Source organism: Staurois parvus, unplaced genomic scaffold (genome assembly GCF_062004578.1).
Source record: "Staurois parvus isolate SC_StPar_1 unplaced genomic scaffold, SC_StPar_1.0 ptg000425l, whole genome shotgun sequence".
In the NCBI taxonomy this organism is placed as follows: domain Eukaryota; kingdom Metazoa; phylum Chordata; class Amphibia; order Anura; family Ranidae; genus Staurois; species Staurois parvus.
Window position 1 is genome coordinate 2,705,715 of NW_028318221.1, and position 21,379 is coordinate 2,727,093.

The following is a 21,379-nucleotide window of genomic DNA, read 5'->3' on the forward strand; positions in this document are numbered from 1 at the left end:
TCAAACAGGTGCCATTGATACAGGTAGTGAGTGCAGGACAGAGGAGCCTCTTAAAGAAGAAGGTACAGGTCTGTGAGGGCCAGAAATCTTGCTTGTTTGTAGGTGACCAAATACTTATTTTCCACCATAATTTGCAAATAAATGCTTTCCAAATTAGCCAATGTGATTGTCTGGATTTTTTTTCTCATTTTGTCTCTCATAGTTGAGGTCTACCTATGATGCCAATTACAGGCCTCTCTCATCTTTTTAAGTGTGAGAACTTGCACAATTGATGGCTGACTAAATACTTTTTTGCCCCACTGTAACTCAACTCAACAGGAAGAAGGGTCAGCCACACACCAGAGGATTGATGAATATAGTGTATTGATCCATAGGACACACAAAACACCAGGACATGAATACCTGTCCTGACCTGTTAACCCATTTCACATGATCTCGTGCTTAATCATAATGGTTATGATTAAGCACGAGATCGTACGTAACGCGTTAACAGGTCCTGTATTCATGTCCTGGTGTTTTGTGTGTCCTATGGATCAATAAATATACACTTTATTCATCAATCCTCCAGTGTGCGGCTGATCCTTCTTCCTGTTGCATCATGTGTGGTGGCGAGCCAGAACCTACACCTGTCATGGATTGATCTGGATTGTTTGCCTGAGTGGTATACATCTGTTCTTTGGATATAACTCAACTCAACCAAACCCTAGCATAAATGCAGAAAATTGAAATATACAAGGACAAAGAAAATTCAACCTTCTTTCTTAGCCAAAGTAAAAATAAAATAACCTTTTTTCCTTAAGGATCTCACATGGCCGGTTGTTTATTGCTTTGTCACTTTTGTGCCGGGCCTGAAAAGAAATAATATTAGTTGTACAATGTCTCTTTATAAGTATCTGTGAACTAATTAGTAATTCATAAAAAGAAACAAACTAAAGGGAACCAAAGAAAAAAATAGAATTTTCATTTAATCAGTATAGTATTCGTCTGAAAAAAAACATTGGAAGACCGAGACCACACATGCTCAGAAACAATACATTACAATATAATACATTACATCCCTTCTGAAGTTGTTTCTGTCTTACGAGATTTTTTGTAACTTTAGTGACCTTTTCATTTTCGAGACTAGCATGCAAAAAAAACTGAACAATCATTCATCTGATATTCTCATCGTGTGTACGAGGTTTTAGAACTATTCTTGGATTATTTGCAGATGTACCTGTCCTATGTGAGCCTTTTCTTGGACTAAAATTATGTGTTTTTTTACTTTTCCGGATGGTCTCCTAGCTGTTGTTCAGGCAGAGTGCAGGACTTTGGATTATCTGTGACCTATTTGCTTTAGTGCTGCTAACTTCACAATTCAGATGTTATAGGATTTGCACACTTCCCTTTTAGTATGTAATAATGTTTCCATATTTACATAAGGGCATCAAGCATCACTATACTGAATATTGTGGCTCCTTACAGTCCTGTCCTGCGTTCTCCCTTCTTGTTTGTGGACAGATGCAGGTTTAAAAGCAAGCAAGTGATGACTTAAAGCCCAACTCCATGAAAATGAAAAAAAAATCCACCTTTATAGTGGGGCTGCCCAGAGACAAATGCAGACATCTTGAGCTCCGGACATATGTCCTTGGGTGCATACTGCCTGAAATGTCTTTACTGCTAGGTGCCCCATCTAATCTCAGCACCATTTCAGTATCTCTTAGAGTCTGAGAGGCTGCTGGCTAGATGGGACACCTGTTCCCTCTACCCACAGCTAAATGTCAAAACCCCATGTACTCTAGCAAAATGCCCAGCATACATCGTGCCTAAGTTTTTAAAATCTAAGATATGATATGCTGGATTTGTATGCAGTTCATGGCTGGTGGCAGGGACTGCCAAGATTCAGCTTCCTGAAAACATCACAGTACCTTGCCTTAGTACTCCTCTCTAGAGTCCCCAGCCCTGATGCAAGCAGTGGGATGACTCTTTGGAGGAGTTATGCAAATACCAAAGTGCCTTAATGGACCAATATCAGTCTGGAGGAGTGTTCTTAGGCTGTATTAGCATGAAGATTGCTGTAGGTATCACCCACATGCTATGCCTCCATGATTGAAAGAACTGACATGCAATGAATAAAAGAGATGGGACAGGAAGGAAGGAAAGGGATGGATATTGCTGGATATCCTGTGGCAATAAAGTGAGACAGGCTCTGTATGACTTGCTGAAGCTTCTTATTCAATCCATGAGAAGCTTACAGTGTAGCAGGGTCTGGGCCTAAAACTTCAACCTCTGCTGTGTCTGGCAGTAGCTCTTCTTAATAAGCCACCTGAGATGCTGCACATCTCCCTGTTTGATTCCTTGGATAATCCTGCCTTGCACCTTGTTATTAGTGAACTTTGAACTTTTTGCTCCTATTATGAACTTCTTAGTTAATCCATGCCTGTGCACTTACTGTTTGCCTTATTATGGTACTCTCTCCAGTCAATATCTTGCTCCTGGAGTAGCGTGGATTTTCAGCGCCCGGGGCAAGGCAAGCAATTTCCCTAACCCATGGACCAGTAGCTCTTGGCAGGCATTAATGCAAGCCATTAGAATAAAAGGGTCTTCAACTTCCCCACAATGCAATGAATGTGGTTGTGTTGGGGGGTGATGCAGCATTTAGGGGGTTAAAACAAATGCTGAGGAGGCGACATATCACTTCCTAACCACATTTCAAATGCCTCTGAAAAGGAATCTGTGTGTGGGCCCTATGTAAGGTAGTGTTCCCTCTATACCGTCCTATGACGGGTAGTGCCCCGGCTATACCACTCTGTGATGTGTGTTGCCCCCTCATTTAACTGACCTGAGCCATCTTGCTGGACACAACGAGCAGCACATGGCTGGAGTACATGGTATGTCCATCCCTGCTCAGTCCCGTCGCCTGGCTCAGTACTTCCACGGTTCCACCTGGCAGCTGAGGTTGTCCATGTGCTCCAGAAGCCTCAGGCTCTTGCACTGCATGTTAGTGACAGACCAGGAGAGGGGACCCACCAGGAGCAGCACGTCCTCCAGCTGCCTCTCCACCCCAAACCTGAACTCCTCCATCTCGGCTTGCAGCCCCTGCATGGTTCCCGGTAGTGGACATTCGCTCTCATCCTTCAGTACACTCCTGCAGCCTACATCTTCACCCCTTGCTCCATGCTGGTGGGCGATGACATCCATTTAAACCCAACCTGCAACCACTTGTTACGGACCTTTGGCCTGTTTACTGACTGCGCTTCAGCTTGATCCCTACATGCTATATCTGCCACTAGATCAGGGGTGGGCAAACTTTTTGACTTGAGGGCCGCAATGGGTTCATATATTGGACCCGGGGGCCGGACCAAGAGTAGATGAATGATGTGTATGTGTCATCCATAGTAAGTATAGTAATATTCCCCCATAGTAAGCATAGTAATTAATCCCCCATATAGTAATTCATCCCCCATAGTAATTCATCCCCCATAGTAATTCATCCCCCATAGTAATTCATCCCCCATATAGTAATTCATCCCCCATAGTAATTCATCCCCCATAGTAATTCATCCCCCATATAGTAATTCATCCCCCATAGTAATTCATCCCCCATATAGTAATTCATCCCCCCTATAGTAATTCATCCCCCATATTAATTCATCCCCCATATTAAGTCCTCAAGTCCCCCCTGTGTCAATTCACTTACCTTTGCTCCGCGCGTTCCTCTCGCCGTGTTCCCGCGCCGTTCCGGTGTAGCATGAAAATCTGTCTCCTATGAGGATCTGTCCCCCTCGACGTATCTGCGCATGTGCCAGTTTCAGGCATTAGCAGCACATGCGCAGATACGTCGAGGGGGACAGATCCCCGTAGTTTGCCCATTGCTGCACTAGACCCTAGCTTGCTCACTTCCTGGTAGGGTGATCCTGAAGACTGAGACCTTGTACTAATGCACAGCGAAACCCATCTCCACCATCAAGAGCTATGATGACTACTGGTTAATGCTTAGACCTCTCACCTCTCGTGAGCTTGCATCATCTGCAAGGGTGACCTGCTTATGTACTTATCCTGCTGGTCAGTGGGAGACTCTCTACTGCTATAGCTACTGATCTCTTAGCCAGACCCCTCACTGTGATACAGTGTATATCCAAGTATGCAACTTCAGTGTACTGACTCTTGACAGCTCTCCTGTTATTTGTCACTTATTTAGGTTTAATTTATGTTAAAACCAGTGACAGTATTGTCAAAGCTGACACTGCCAGATGCCAGAGAGGTTGCTGCGGGGCCCCATCAAGATTTTGCTATGGGGCCCCCTGATCTATAGTTATGCCCCTGTCCAAAACCTATGACATGCTAGACCGGGTGTCGGCAACCCGCGGCTCCAGAGCCGCATGCGGCTCTTTTTCACCTTTGCTGCGGCTCTTCTGTGTGCCGGGCGCCCGCTCCCCTCCCTCCTCTCGGGCGGCCGCCCCAAAAGTCAGGACTCTGCAGCTAGCCCAGCAATGGGCAAACTACGGCCCGGCGGACCTTTGAATCCGGCCCGCGGAGCGTGGCAAACATTGGCTGTCAGGATGTAGGCGGGGCAGCGTGACGAACTCCTCTCCTCTCACAGTCCGCCCTGAAGACCGGAACGGCGCGGGAACACGGCGAGAGGAACGCGCGGAGCAAAGGTAAGTGAATTGACACAATATGGGGAATTAATTACTATAGGGGGGATGAATTACTATAGGGGGGATGAATTACTATATGGGGGATGAATTACTATGGGGGATGAATTACTATAGGGGGGATGAATTACTATATGGGGGATGAATTACTATGGGGGATGAATTACTATATGGGGGATGAATTACTATATGGGGTATTAATTACTATGTGGGGGATGAATTACTATGGGGGATGAATTACTATATGGGGGATGAATTACTATGGGGGATGAATTACTATATGGGGGATGAATTACTATGGGGGATGAATTACTATGGGGGATGAATTACTATATGGGGGATGAATTACTATGGGGGATGAATTACTATATGGGGGATGAATTACTATGGGGGATGAATTACTATGGGGGATGAATTACTATATGGGGGACGTATTTTCAGTTTTAAAAATGTGGCTCTCAAAATACATTTCAATCGTGGTTTTGGCGAGATTTGGCTCAGTTGAAAAAAAAGGTTGCCCACCACTGTGCTAGACCGAACTGTACAGCCATCTCTACCAGAACATGCATACATTTTAAACTGTTAGAAATCTAAGGGGTTTAATTAAAAGCAAAACACCCTATATGTTAAAAGCCAAGTTGATATGTCAGTATAAGCAGTATAGTTATTTAACAATGAAAATATTTGTCCACCGAGAAGACTGTAGAAAATGATGACTAAGAAGGATGCATAAACACTACAACAATTATAATTTATAAAATGTAACCATAACTGAAAACCCCAAGCTATATGAGAATACACTGCTGCAAATGTGCCACTATAGTGTGTTTTTGGACTTTATTAGCAGCTCAGAAACACTGTGTTAGTAAAGATATTAATAGACTGTAACACCACTTTTGCTTATCCTCTTCCATGTGCACCATTCTACCAAATTTGAAATTTAGAGTCACTCAGTGAACACCAATTGTATTGTAATGCTGTGTTTATTATATTTTAAAAATCTAACTTTAAGATATAATTAACCATAGTAGCAAATGCTTGTAAGTAGAGAATAAATAGAAAGAATAAATAAAATAGCTGTTACTTACAAAATCATCAATAGTATCTTTGATTCCTCGTATGACCAGCAGAAAGAGCAAGGGAAACATTATGGCAAACCACGGTAGAGTTGAAATAGCAGGAACAGTCTAGAAAAAAACAAAATGCTTAATAGAAAAGTATGGGGTTTGAAAACAACAAACTTACATATTCACCAAGGTGTATGCAGCATCGATCCAATGCTGCATCTGTTCCCTGCTGCCTCAAAGACCGAGAACCAATTGAGCAAAGACTGCTGATCTCTCGGTTCGCGGTCTTCAGTGAGCAGAGAGTCTGTGACTGTAAGTTACCAGGTCTCTGCTATTCCTTTCCAGTGCTTACTGGAGCTCCTAGGCTGTGGAGGGATCAGGAACAGCTGCCTCAGGCTCACAGCATCCAAATCAAACATCGCTCAGGTGAGTGTAATAGCTGTAGTCCTGTGAAGGTCTCACCCGGGCTCGCCACTTAAAGCCAAAAAAGGAAAATGGTCACAAAGGACTTGTTCCAAATAGAAAATGTTTAAAGATCCATAGTCAGAGAAATAGCAGAAGGGACAAACAAGCTGTATGTTAACGCACACACATATGCATGAATGTTGCGGCATGCTGAGAGGCTGAACTAGCTGCCAGTCAGGAATCTGGGTGAATGTTGAGATCCCTGCAGAGTCTGAACTGGCTCTATGATGTCAACCAACTTTAGCCCACTATTGGCTGTATCTGGGTCACAGGAGTGCAAAACGAAGTGCACTCCTGTGACCTACAGGAGAAGTAGGGCCAAAAGAGCTTTGGCCCTGCTTCTCCTTTAAAGCATTTCCACTTTTGCAGTCAAATTTGAGAAAACTTCACTTTGCACTCAAAAAACATATATAGCATGCCTATAAATTTTTTATTTTTAGATGTTTCTCAAGAGATGTCATGGCTGACTGCAAGGTTTCTTGAACAATGTTAGAGTGAATCTGTTCCAAGTTTGTCCCTATTAACCCTCTGTCTGTTAGGACATAAAATGTTAAAATCTGGTTACATTTGATAATAAAGATCTGTCTGCACAATACAGATGGAGTTAATTATAGCATACACAGCTGCCCAGCCTCCTCTTAAACAAAGAGAACTAAGTAGGAGTTTCCTTGCCAGGAACTTCAGAATAGAGCAACTAACAAGTGTAAGCTGCATTTTTTTTATTTTTTAGGTTATACAATGTGAATGTGGACATGTAACAAATATATTGTAAATTAGCTGTTATCCCAATTTGGGTGCAAAACTAAAAAGAAAACACTTTAAGACCATGATGTCCAGGTAATAGCCTGGTACCTTCAGCCTACCTCTGCAACTGCAAATAAAGTACCCATAAACATAGCTGGGAACTTGTCGGATCTGGCCCAGAGATTAGCAGTCAGCTTTCTGGATATTTTGGTCCACAGCTCCAATCACTAGCTTTCTAGTTGACTGAGAGCACAGTGTCAGACAGTGTCACTGCTTTTAGGCAGTGAGGTATAACAGCAACATTGGCAGCAGCAAAACAGATCTGCTGGGGCAGGAGGGAGCAGGGGGGAGCAGTGGGCTGATATTACTGCTTCCCATTTCATCCAGCTACAGCAGAGATAGTGGGGAATTGGAATAAATGATGATACGGGCCGATTCTATACACTGTTTGTGAAAGATGTGCAGTATCCAGGCCGATCCTACCCCCAGTGGTCTTTTTACTTACATTTTTTCAACCCAACCAGTACTGCGTCTTTATTGCACTATACACTATATACTGCAGATCTTCGCCCAACATAAAAAAAAAATCACAGTTTTTAGGTTAATCACAGTGATCACAAATGTAAGAAAAAAAGTAAACTCTCCTCTCTCCTCCCACTTCCACCGCTGATCACCGATCACCATGAGGTCAACCAACATTTAAAGGGGCACTGAACACCACCATAAGGTGACACTGACTCCTGATCACTGAATATGGATGTTGTTCTATGTATTACATAGTCCTGACCCTTGTCCTCTGACTGTATATAATATGTCCTAAACTAAGCAATTTCAGGAGTGTTTGTACTATCCTGACATTTTAGCACCTTTAAAAAATACAAAAGACATCAGAACATCAGGTTTTTTTTAACTTTTGGTCTTCTTATGTTAAAAAATTAAAATCAAATGTTGTAAATAATATGAAATGTCATCAAAAGAAAGCTCTATTTTTCTTAACAATTATATAATAATTATTTGGATATAGTGTGGATACTTACCTGTCTCCTCTCTCAATCCAACACTGTCCCGTGCAGTACTGTTCTTTCTTCCTGCTCTCAAAGGAGTCTTTGAGAACAGTTGAAGCCGTTGGCTTTTGCTGCTGTTAGTCAAATTCTGTGGGGAGGAAGCAGGGGGCATGCCGATCCGCACTGTTTGTCTAAAGATGCACACATTCCAGCTCAGGAACACGCCTACACAGCCGGCTTACTGAGGGGACACTCATAAGAAGAAGGAGGGGGGAGTGCTGGTAGGGGACTCCTGAAGAGGAGAGAGACTGCTCTCTGAAATACCATTGCCCAAAGCAGGCAAGTGTAACATCATTTTTTTATTTTAATGAAAAAAAAAGCTTTACAGCCATTTTAATCATCAGATCGGTAATGCACAGTTTAAAAACACTTACCTGCAAAACAATTATAAACAGGAAGTAGAGATTTGCCACCCTGTGAAACTGCTCAAATAGGTTGAGAGGGATGAAAGTAAAGATGTTGTATTTACTGGTCTTTATACTGTTGCCCTTGAAAGATTAAAAAAGATAAAAATAAATATTTCATAAAAAATATAATTTATTATACAAAAAATATCTGAGCTATTTTGGATAACATGATTCATTTTATTCTCTCTTTTTTCTTGGTATTTTAAATGTATTGTTTCATGTCATGTTTTGCATTCTTTAAAAGTTTGCAAATAATTTAAAAAAGAGTTTAAAAAGAAATAACATTTGTCATCAAGAAACAATAAGTTCTTTGTAATTTTTTAATTATAATGAAATTTTAAGTCGGAGGGCGTCACGAGCGCTTACCAAAGATGGCCGCATGAAGCTATAGCTCCGCAAGCACTCTGGGAGAATCCCACATCCACGGGCACCCATCAAATCCTACACGTCAACCTTACCACTCGGTTACGTCGCTGACACCAACGTGGTGTCTTGGCATCAGAAGGACTCACCCACAGATTTCTTTCCTCCACGGATAAAAGATCTCCAATAAATGGTAGACATCCGCTGCTGGACCTCTAGCGACCGACTCTTTACCAACACTAGCAGCCATAATGGATGTGGAGGAGTGTGTTACATACATTGTCTCAAAAGCCATAGGGTACTTGGATACACATCTATTACACAATGTAACATCATCTATTTAACATCAGATACATTTGTTTTTAATGCCATCGCCACTAGATCGACATGCACATTATGACCCCAAAAAGATGGCTGAGCTAATAAGGGCTATGAGAAAATGGCACTGGAATACTATATAAGAAGTCGTTGCATGGTGTCCGTCCAATTACATCCCTCAGACGAAGCCACGTGACCCTGTGCGCAACGCGTTGGGGAGGGGCACTGACGTCGCCACGTACCCGACTTCTGGGACGGCGAGTATAGACAATGTGTGCTCACACACTGATTAGGCTGGTCACACCCGCCAACAGCGGCACTTGACTATACAAAAGCGCACAATACGTTTAACAAATGTGAGTGCATAATGGGCACATAATAAATTCCACTTTTAAACCTACGATAAGGCACTATCCATTTCTCTTTCTTTCCCGGTATATACGAGAAACAATAGGGAGAAGGATTAAGCAATCTGTGGAAGGGAATTTAACATCCCGTATCTATCAACAGCAGCACACTCAGGAACAAAGAGGAATTAACCCATTCAGCACACAACAGACAATTATACCAGAGCTTCTTTCTCATATAGCCAGGTATATTTACTCACAGACTGTCCGGGAGGTGTGAGTATATTATAAGTTGTTATCTTCATAAGTACCACATAGATCATGCTTTATTTACAGGAACAAAAACAGTTGGACTTTTTACTTTGCTGTACTTATACATTGGTTGGACACTTTTCACTGTTTGGATACTCATTCAATTATTGTTAGAAATTTCACGGCTGATTTATTTATATTTTTTCACTTATATTCACTATTGATTAATATTTAAATATGAAGCATAATTGATTTTTGTTTTGGATCATGCAAGCATAAATTTGGGTACTCTATGCTAAACATAAGATTACAATTTTAATTTTATTTTATTTAACATACAATTTCTAGCCATTTAATTCCCTATAGGGCGCGGCACCCAATTTGGAATTCAGTGATTCTAGTATACATATATATGAGGATGTAATAGGGAGCCTGCGAACCTATCTTTAATCAGATTTTAGCGGATACTCCAAGTGGCTCACAGGTAATCTCATATACATGCATAATGATTCAATTAGCCGCACGTGAAAAGAAGTGCAAATCTGCTAAAATACAACAAATATTGTCTTCCATCCATTCTCTAGACACCCAAAACAAAATCACTTTGGAATGGAACTACATGCCCTTCTTACTGATAACCATGACTGGCTATTCAGTTAACTTAAACTTAAGTATTATGCTCATCATAACAGAGCGGGGAAATTTTTAGCATCCTGACTAAAATCACAAAGGGACAATTTTAAAATTCCCCACTTGTTTCATTATGCCACTAAACAAAAATTGACTAATCTACAACATATTGCAGATGCGTTTGCAGATTATTATGCCTCACTGTATAATCTTCAAATGGATCACACCCCAGCCATCACCAACGGCAATTAATACCTTCTTAGACTATCTGCAGCTTTCCTCATTGTCAGCGTCTGATCTGATCGATCTTAACCAACCCTTTTCCAACAAAGAGATACTCCACGTTCTTAAATCATTACTAAAAGGTAACTCCACAGGCCCTGATGGGTTCTCAAATTAATATTATCAGGTTTTTGGAGAACACCTGGCTCCACACCTAACCATGTTATTTAATGCAACAGCTGAACGATCCTCTTTCCCCTCAGAGAAGGTAAGGGTGCACATTGTGACTCTTCCTAGGCCCAGGAAAGAACCCAGCTCCCCAGATAATTTCAGACCCATCTTTCTTCTCAATTCGGATATATTATTATTATTATACAGTATTTATAAAGTGCCAACAGTTCGCTCAGCGCTGTACATTACAAAGGGGGACGAACATGCGACAGTACAATAACAATATATATAATGATATAAAACTATATACAAAGATTATAGCCTTCCGCTTGTCAGTCTTTTTGCCTAAATTGATTAAACCTGACCAAATGGTGTTTATAGCTGGCATACAAACCTCAGATGCCACTAAAAGACTCATATTATTCATTATGCAGGACGGGGTAGGATGCCTTCTCTTCTCTTGTCTATAGATGTGGAGAAAGTGTTCGACTGCGTTCATTGGGACTATATGTCACAAGTATTAAGTAAATTCGGATTCCAAGTCTTGATTCTATTGGCCATACTAGCTCTTTATTCACCCCCCTATGTTTATACTTCCAGCCTTCTCTCTAAGCCATTTTCACAAATCACACGTCACAAATTGCACCCGCCAAGGATGCCCATTATCACCCTCAATTTTCACTCTGATGATTGAGCCTTTAGCAGAGTGTATACGATCCCATTCCCTCATAACGGGCTTTCTTGTTAACGATCAACCTCATGTTATCAACCTCTTTGAGGACGATGTTATCCTCATACTAACTAACCCAGAAATGTCACTCTATCAAGCCCATACTATCCTGTCAGAGTTTAGTGTGATCTCTTACTATAAAGTAAACTTCAGCAAATCATTAATTTTAAATCTCAATGTCCCCAATCCTTCCGTTCTTTCCCTACAACATCATCTACCATCTTCGTGGTTGAGGACCAGCATCACTTATCTCGGGATACAAATAGCTTTCCCATCTACCCTTACAGTTGATATTAACTACAAAACTCTTATTTCCAAATTAGAAAAAGAGTTAAACGCCCTTGCACGAGTTGAACTATCATGGACAGGTCGGTTGGCAGCTTTCAAAATGCTTATCCTCTCACAAATCCTCTATTTATTTAGAACCCTACATATTTCCACTCCACGTTCATACCTATCCCTATTATCCACTATGTTTAATAAATTTATTTGGCAGGGAGAAAAATCAAGATGCTCACATTACTCTTCTCACAAAACACAGGAAAGTAGGAGGCATGGGGATGGTAGATATCTTCGATTACCACACAGCAACTCATTCTGACCAGTTGAAATATTGGTTCTCTACCAACGAGACTCCACTCTGGGTTGATATCGAAAAAAACACCTCACGAAAACCGCTACATTAGGTCACTTGCTCCTAGCAGACCTTTGGAGACCAATTCACATAGATACCTTGCCCATTACCACCAAAGCATCTATATTGGCTTGGAGAACTTTAATTAAATCCACTCATCATCCCTTACATGCTAACATTGTAAGATTTTCCATTCACATATTGGAAATTTTAATACATACGAATACACAACTGGGAGAGGTGTAGTATTTCCTAGGCTGATGAGCTGTACACAGATAGAAACCCTGAAATCCCTGAAACTATAATAAATAAATTTAATTTACCATGCACAACATACTTTACATTATTACGTATTAGACACTTCTTGCCATCGCATCCTCTGCCTGTGATTTATCTACGCACTAAGCTGTGGTGCTTCTTAACTTGCCCTGAGAAACCACCAAGGGGAATTTCTCTAATCTATAATTAGAGATGAGCGAAGAAATGAAAAATTCGATTCGACTGATTCGGCGAATTCGTGGACAATATTCGATTCGAGTCGAATAAATTCGCTGTGAATTTAACTTAAAAAAGGGTGTTTCTAGGCTTCAGAGAGACTTAATATTAGTGCAGAACACTGTACCTTTAATTTAAATGCCCTTGGAGTCTGCTGGGGAAGAGAAATAATACTGTCAGTCAGTATGACATGCAGATGAGTGCCGTCGATCTTAGAATCACCGCACACTTCACTCATTTGGGCAGTCACGGGGCCAAAACCAGAGTGTGGAGCCACAGTGTGGCGGTGGAGGCAGCAGCAATGGGAGGCCATACAGCACCCTATGACAAAAATGGAAACCACCAGCAGTGTGAGGAGACCTGAAAGTGGCACATGGCAGAGTGTGGCGATAGAGACAGCAGCAATGGGAGGCCGTACAGGGACCCATGAGAGACTCTGGACCTGGCAGCAGCATGAGGAGGCGGTACAGGGGCCCATGACAGATTACGGGCCTGGCAGCAGCATGAGGAGTCGGTACAGGGGCCCATGGCAGATTACGGGCCTGGCAGCAGCAATGGGAGGCCGTACAGGGACCCATGACACACTCTGGACCTGGCAGCAGCATGGGGAGGCGGTACAGGGGCCCATGACAGATTACGGGCCTGGCAGCAGCATGAGGAGTCGGTACGGGGGCCCATGACACACTCTGGACCTGGCAGCAGCATGAGGAGGCGGTACAGGGGCGCATGACAGATTACGAGCCTGGCAGCAGCAACTTGGACAGGAGGACGTTCAGCTTCTGCACCGTCGGGTGCGTGCTCGCAAACTGTTGTCTCTTGGAAACGGATTCCAAGAAAGACTGCTGACGGAATCCGTGAAGATGAGTAGCAGGAGAAGGAGCATCTGAACGAGCGGAATATGCCAACAAGCGACAACAGGGGCCCATGACAGATTACGGGCCTGGCAGCAGCATGAGGAGTCGGTACGGGGGCCCATGGCAGATTACGGGCCTGGCAGCAGCTATGGGAGGCCCGTAATCTGCCAGCACCCTATGACAAAAAATGGAACCCACCAGCAGTGTGAGGAGACCTGAAAGTGGCACATGGCAGCAGAGTGTGGCGATGGAGACAGCAGCAATGGGAGGCCGTACAGGGACCCATGAGAGACTCTGGACCTGGCAGCAGCATGAGGAGGCGGTATAGGGGCCCATGGCAGATTAGGGGCCTGGCAGCAGCTATGGGAGGCCCGTAATCTGCCAGCACCCTATGACAAAAAATGGAACACACCAGCAGTGTGAGGAGACCTGAAAGTGGCACATGGCAGAGTGTGGCGATGGAGGCAGCAGCAATGGGAGGCCGTACAGGGACCCATGAGAGACTCTGGACTTGGCAGCAGCATGAGGAGGCGGTATAGGGGCCCATGGCAGATTAGGGGCCTGGCAGCAGCTATGGGAGGCCCGTAATCTGCCAGCACCCTATGACAAAAAATGGAACACACCAGCAGTGTGAGGAGACCTGAAAGTGGCACATGTTTGGGGCATGATTCATGGCGGATTTAGTCAGTTGTGTCAGGAACTGGTGGTTTGAAATCCAGACTAATCCACGCCTGATTCATTTTCACAAACGTGAGTCTCTCCACACTTTGGGTGGACAGTCGTGTCCTCCGCGGAGTTGCAATACCTCCTGCCGCACTAAACACGCGCTCCGATGCCACGCTACTGGCCGGGCATGACAGCCTTTCAAGGGCAAATTCAGCTAGTTGGGGCCAAAGGTCAAGTTTCGTTGCCCAGTAGTCAAGGGGATTGTCTACCTCGGTTGGCAGGGTGCTGTCCAAGTAGGCCTAAGCCTGTTGTTTGAGGTCCTGCTCCAGGTCCACCTGATGCTGCTGCTGCTGCTGCGGCTGGTTAGTAGTTTCCTCACTGCGCTGGTGAAGAAAGCTACTCATCATCGACTGCAGACTGAGGCAGCCGCTGCTGGTGGAGCTGCCACTGCTCCTACCACCCCACCCCTCCCCTGCTGCCATGGCAGCGGAACACGAGCGCACAGGGCCCACAGTGTCTGAGGATGGACGTTGGCGCAGACAGGCAGAGACCAGCTGACTACATAGGTGTTTTTTATAGTACGTTATTTTGGCCTCCCTCTCAGCAGGTGTGAAAAAGGCCACCATTTTTGAACGGTAGCGAGGGTCCAACAAGGTGGACAGCCAAAAGTCATCCCTCTGTCTGATGGTTATTATTCGGCTGTCGCTACGCAAGCAACCGAGCATGCTATGGGCCATTTGTGCCAAGGAATGCGAGGGACTCCCTGCCTCCATCTCCACAGCATACTGCCACGGTGCGTCTAGGTCCTCTGTCTCCTCTTCCTCCTCCTCTACCAGATGCTCCTGCTCCTCCACTCCTGTCCGCTGAGTGGAAAAACCACCCATTTCACTCAATAATTCCTGAGCACCAATGTCCTCCTCTACCTCCTCCTCTTCTTCCAGTCCTGCCCCCACAGGGGCCATGTGGCGTTGAGATCTGTGCGCCACGTCTACCGCACCCTGACCAGCCATTGTTAACAGCATTTGTTCCAGGACGTGCAACAGAGGAATGACGTCGTTCATCCCATAGTCCTGCCGACTCACGAATAGCGTGGCCTCCTCAAAGGGCCTGAGCAAGCGCAGGTGTCACGCATGAGCTGCCAATGGCTGACATCTAAGTTACACAGGGAGTACCTTTATCTGCTTTTAACATCAGGAAATCTGTGATGGCCTTTTGCTGTTCGTAAAGGCGGTCTAACATATGTAGGGTTGAATTCCACGTTGTTGCAACGTCACAGCATGAGGAGTCGGTATAGGGGCCCATGGCAGATTAGGGGCCTGGCAGCAGTTATGGGAGGCCCATAATCTGCCAGCACCCTATGACAAAAAATGGAACACACCAGCAGTGTGAGGAGACCTGAAAGTGGCACATGGCAGAGTGTGGCGATGGAGACAGCAGCAATGGGAGGCCGTACAGGGACCCATGAGAGACTCTGGACCTGGCAGCAGCATGAGGAGGCGGTATATAGGGGCCTACGGCAGATTAGGGGCCTGGCAGCAGCTATAGGAGGCCCGTAATCTGCCAGCACCCTATGTCAAAAAATTCAACACACCAGCAGTGTGAGGAGACCTGAAAGTGGCACATGGCAGCAGAGTGTGGCGATGGAGACAGCAGCAATGGGAGGCCGTACAGGGACCATGACAGACTCTGGACTTGGCAGCAGCATGAGGAGGCGGTATATAGGGGCCCATGGCAGATTAGGGGCCTGGCAGCAGCTATGTGAGGCCCGTAATCTGCCTGCACCCTATGTCAAAAAATTAAACACACCAGCAGTGTGAAGAGACCTGAAAGTGGCACATGGCAGCAGAGTGTGGCGATGGAGACAGCAGCAATGGGAGGCCGTACAGGGACCATGACAGACTCTGGACTTGGCAGCAGCATGAGGAGGCGGTATATAGGGGCCCATGGCAGATTAGGGGCCTGGCAGCAGCTATGTGAGGCCCGTAATCTGCCTGCACCCTATGTCAAAAAATTTAACACACCAGCAGTGTGAAGAGACCTGAAAGTGGCACATGGCAGCAGAGTGTGGCGATGGAGACAGCAGCAATGGGAGGCCGTACAGGGACCCATGAGAGACTCTAGACTTGGCAGCAGCATGAGGAGGCGGTATATAGGGGCCCATGGCAGATTAGGGGCCTGGCAGCAGCTATGTGAGGCCCGTAATCTGCCTGCACCCTATGTCAAAAAATTAAACACACCAGCAGTGTGAAGAGACCTGAAAGTGGCACATGGCAGCAGAGTGTGGCGATGGAGACAGCAGCAATGGGAGGCCGTACAGGGACCATGACAGACTCTGGACTTGGCAGCAGCATGAGGAGGCGGTATATAGGGGCCCATGGCAGATTAGGGGCCTGGCAGCAGCTATGTGAGGCCCGTAATCTGCCTGCACCCTATGTCAAAAAATTAAACACACCAGCAGTGTGAAGAGACCTGAAAGTGGCACATGGCAGCAGAGTGTGGCGATGGAGACAGCAGCAATGGGAGGCCGTACAGGGACCATGACAGACTCTGGACTTGGCAGCAGCATGAGGAGGCGGTATATAGGGGCCCATGGCAGATTAGGGGCCTGGCAGCAGCTATGTGAGGCCCGTAATCTGCCTGCACCCTATGTCAAAAAATTAAACACACCAGCAGTGTGAAGAGACCTGAAAGTGGCACATGGCAGCAGAGTGTGGCGATGGAGACAGCAGCAATGGGAGGCCGTACAGGGACCCATGAGAGACTCTAGACTTGGCAGCAGCATGAGGAGGCGGTATATAGGGGCCCATGGCAGATTAGGGGCCTGGCAGCAGCTATGTGAGGCCCGTAATCTGCCTGCACCCTATGTCAAAAAATTAAACACACCAGCAGTGTGAAGAGACCTGAAAGTGGCACATGGCAGCAGAGTGTGGCGATGGAGACAGCAGCAATGGGAGGCCGTACAGGGACCATGACAGACTCTGGACTTGGCAGCAGCATGAGGAGGCGGTATATAGGGGCCCATGGCAGATTAGGGGCCTGGCAGCAGCTATGTGAGGACCGTAATCTGCCTGCACCCTATGTCAAAAAATTAAACACACCAGCAGTGTGAAGAGACCTGAAAGTGGCACATGGCAGCAGAGTGTGGCGATGGAGACAGCAGCAATGGGAGGCCGTACAGGGACCATGACAGACTCTGGACTTGGCAGCAGCATGAGGAGGCGGTATATAGGGGCCCATGGCAGATTAGGGGCCTGGCAGCAGCTATGTGAGGCCCGTAATCTGCCTGCACCCTATGTCAAAAAATTAAACACACCAGCAGTGTGAAGAGACCTGAAAGTGGCACATGGCAGCAGAGTGTGGCGATGGAGACAGCAGCAATGGGAGGCCGTACAGGGACCATGACAGACTCTGGACTTGGCAGCAGCATGAGGAGGCGGTATATAGGGGCCCATGGCAGATTAGGGGCCTGGCAGCAGCTATGTGAGGCCCGTAATCTGCCTGCACCCTATGTCAAAAAATTTAACACACCAGCAGTGTGAAGAGACCTGAAAGTGGCACATGGCAGCAGAGTGTGGCGATGGAGACAGCAGCAATGGGAGGCCGTACAGGGACCCATGAGAGACTCTAGACTTGGCAGCAGCATGAGGAGGCGGTATATAGGGGCCCATGGCAGATTAGGGGCCTGGCAGCAGCTATGTGAGGCCCGTAATCTGCCTGCACCCTATGTCAAAAAATTTAACACACCAGCAGTGTGAAGAGACCTGAAAGTGGCACATGGCAGCAGAGTGTGGCGATGGAGACAGCAGCAATGGGAGGCCGTACAGGGACCATGACAGACTCTGGACTTGGCAGCAGCATGAGGAGGCGGTATATAGGGGCCCATGGCAGATTAGGGGCCTGGCAGCAGCTATGTGAGGCCCGTAATCTGCCTGCACCCTATGTCAAAAAATTTAACACACCAGCAGTGTGAAGAGACCTGAAAGTGGCACATGGCAGCAGAGTGTGGCGATGGAGACAGCAGCAATGGGAGGCCGTACAGGGACCATGACAGACTCTGGACTTGGCAGCAGCATGAGGAGGCGGTATATAGGGGCCCATGGCAGATTAGGGGCCTGGCAGCAGCTATGTGAGGCCCGTAATCTGCCTGCACCCTATGTCAAAAAATTAAACACACCAGCAGTGTGAAGAGACCTGAAAGTGGCACATGGCAGCAGAGTGTGGCGATGGAGACAGCAGCAATGGGAGGCCGTACAGGGACCCATGAGAGACTCTAGACTTGGCAGCAGCATGAGGAGGCGGTATATAGGGGCCCATGGCAGATTAGGGGCCTGGCAGCAGCTATGTGAGGCCCGTAATCTGCCTGCACCCTATGTCAAAAAATTTAACACACCAGCAGTGTGAAGAGACCTGAAAGTGGCACATGGCAGCAGAGTGTGGCGATGGAGACAGCAGCAATGGGAGGCCGTACAGGGACCCATGAGAGACTCTAGACTTGGCAGCAGCATGAGGAGGCGGTATATAGGGGCCCATGGCAGATTAGGGGCCTGGCAGCAGCTATGTGAGGCCCGTAATCTGCCTGCACCCTATGTCAAAAAATTTAACACACCAGCAGTGTGAAGAGACCTGAAAGTGGCACATGGCAGCAGAGTGTGGCGATGGAGACAGCAGCAATGGGAGGCCTTACAGGGACCCATGAGAGACTCTAGACTTGGCAGCAGCATGAGGAGGCGGTATATAGGGGCCCATGGCAGATTAGGGGCCTGGCAGCAGCTATGTGAGGCCCGTAATCTGCCTGCACCCTATGTCAAAAAATTTAACACACCAGCAGTGTGTGAGGAGACCTGAAAGTGGCACATGGCAGAGTGTGGCGATGGAGACAGCAGCAATGGGAGGCCGTACAGGGACCCATGAGAGACTCTGGCACTGGCAGCAGCATGAGGAGGCGGTATATAGGGGCCTATGGCAGATTAGGGGCCTGGCAGCAGCTATGGGAGGCCCGTAATCTGCCAGCACCCTATGTCAAAAACCTGAACACACCAGCAGTGTGAGGAGACCTGAAAGTGGCACATGGCAGAGTGTGGCGATGGAGACAGCAGCAATGGGAGGCCGTACAGGGACCCATGACAGACTCTGGACCTGGCAGCAGCATGAGGAGGCGGTATATAGGGGCCTATGGCAGATTAGGGGCCCGTAATCTGCCAGCACCCTATGTCAAAAAACTGAACACACCAGTAGTGTGTGAGGAGACCTGAAAGTGGCACATGGCAGAGTGTGGCGATGGAGACAGCAGCAATGGGAGGCCGTACAGGGACCCATGACAGACTCTGGACCTGGCAGCAGCATGAGGAGGCGGTATATAGGGGCCTATGGCAGATTAGGGGCCCGTAATCTGCCAGCACCCTATGTCAAAAAACTGAACACACCAGTAGTGTGTGAGGAGACCTGAAAGTGGCACATGGCAGAGTGTGGCGATGGAGACAGCAGCAATGGGAGGCCGTACAGGGACCCATGAGAGACTCTGGACCTGGCAGCAGCATGAGGAGGCGGTATATAGGGGCCTATGGCAGATTAGGGGCCTGGCAGCAGCTATGGGAGGCCCGTAATCTGCCAGCACCCTATGTCAAAAAACTGAACACACCAGTAGTGTGTGAGGAGACCTGAAAGTGGCACATGGCAGAGTGTGGCGATGGAGACAGCAGCAATGGGAGGCCGTACAGGGACCCATGACAGACTCTGGACCTGGCAGCAGCATGAGGAGGCGGTATATAGGGGCCTATGGCAGATTAGGGGCCCGTAATCTGCCAGCACCCTATGTCAAAAAACTGAACACACCAGTAGTGTGTGAGGAGACCTGAAAGTGGCACATGGCAGAGTGTGGCGATGGAGACAGCAGCAATGGGAGGCCGTACAGGGACCCATGAGAGACTCTGGACCTGGCAGCAGCATGAGGAGGCGGTATATAGGGGCCTATGGCAGATTAGGGGCCTGGCAGCAGCTATGGGAGGCCCGTAATCTGCCAGCACCCTATGTCAAAAAACTGAACACACCAGCAGTGTGTGAGGAGACCTGAAAGTGGCACATGGCAGAGTGTGGCGATGGAGACAGCAGCAATGGGAGGCCGTACAGGGACCCATGAGAGACTCTGGCACTGGCAGCAGCATGAGGAGGCGGTATATAGGGGCCTATGGCAGATTAGGGGCCTGGCAGCAGCTATGGGAGGCCCGTAATCTGCCAGCACCCTATGTCAAAAAATTCAACACACCAGCAGTGTGAGGAGACCTGAAAGTGGCACATGGCAGAGTGTGGCGATGGACACAGCAGCAATGGGAGGCCGTACAGGGACCCATGAGAGACTCTGGACCTGGCAGCAGCATGAGGAGGCGGTATATAGGGGCCTATGGCAGATTAGGGGCCTGGCAGCAGCTATAGGAGGCCCATAATCTGCCAGCACCCTATGTCAAAAAATTCAACACACCAGCAGTGTGAGGAGACCTGAAAGTGGCACATGGCAGAGTGTGGCGATGGAGACAGCAGCAATGGGAGGCCGTACAGGGACCCATGACAGACTCTGGACCTGGCAGCAGCATGAGGAGGCGGTATATAGGGGCCTATGGCAGATTAGGGGCCCGTAATCTGCCAGCACCCTATGTCAAAAAACTGAACACACCAGTAGTGTGTGAGGAGACCTGAAAGTGGCACATGGCAGAGTGTGGCGATGGAGACAGCAGCAATGGGAGGCCGTACAGGGACCCATGAGAGACTCTGGACCTGGCAGCAGCATGAGGAGGCGGTATATAGGGGCCTATGGCAGATTAGGGGCCTGGCAGCAGCTATGGGAGGCCCGTAATCTGCCAGCACCCTATGTCAAAAAACTGAACACACCAGCAGTGTGTGAGGAGACCTGAAAGTGGCACATGGCAGAGTGTGGCGATGGAGACAGCAGCAATGGGAGGCCGTACAGGGACCCATGACAGACTCTGGACCTGGCAGCAGCATGAGGAGGCGGTATATAGGGGCCTATGGCAGATTAGGGGCCCGTAATCTGCCAGCACCCTATGTCAAAAAACTGAACACACCAGTAGTGTGTGAGGAGACCTGAAAGTGGCACATGGCAGAGTGTGGCGATGGAGACAGCAGCAATGGGAGGCCGTACAGGGACCCATGAGAGACTCTGGACCTGGCAGCAGCATGAGGAGTCGGTATAGGGGCCCATGGCAGATTAGGGGCCTGGCAGCAGTTATGGGAGGCCCATAATCTGCCAGCACCCTATGACAAAAAATGGAACACACCAGCAGTGTGAGGAGACCTGAAAG

At 47.2% G+C, this 21,379-nt stretch overlaps 1 protein-coding gene across 1 annotated transcript in view; it reads right to left on the reverse strand.

Annotated features, from left to right (window-relative positions):
• Nucleotides 1-21,379, reverse strand: part of ATP8B3 (ATPase phospholipid transporting 8B3) — a 217,822-nt gene that overhangs the window by 169,415 nt on the left and 27,028 nt on the right. The window contains 3 exon segments of the mRNA XM_089687466.1: nt 787-848; nt 5,726-5,824; nt 8,352-8,465. Of these exon segments, the coding sequence (XP_089543592.1) occupies nt 787-848; nt 5,726-5,824; nt 8,352-8,465 (275 nt within the window).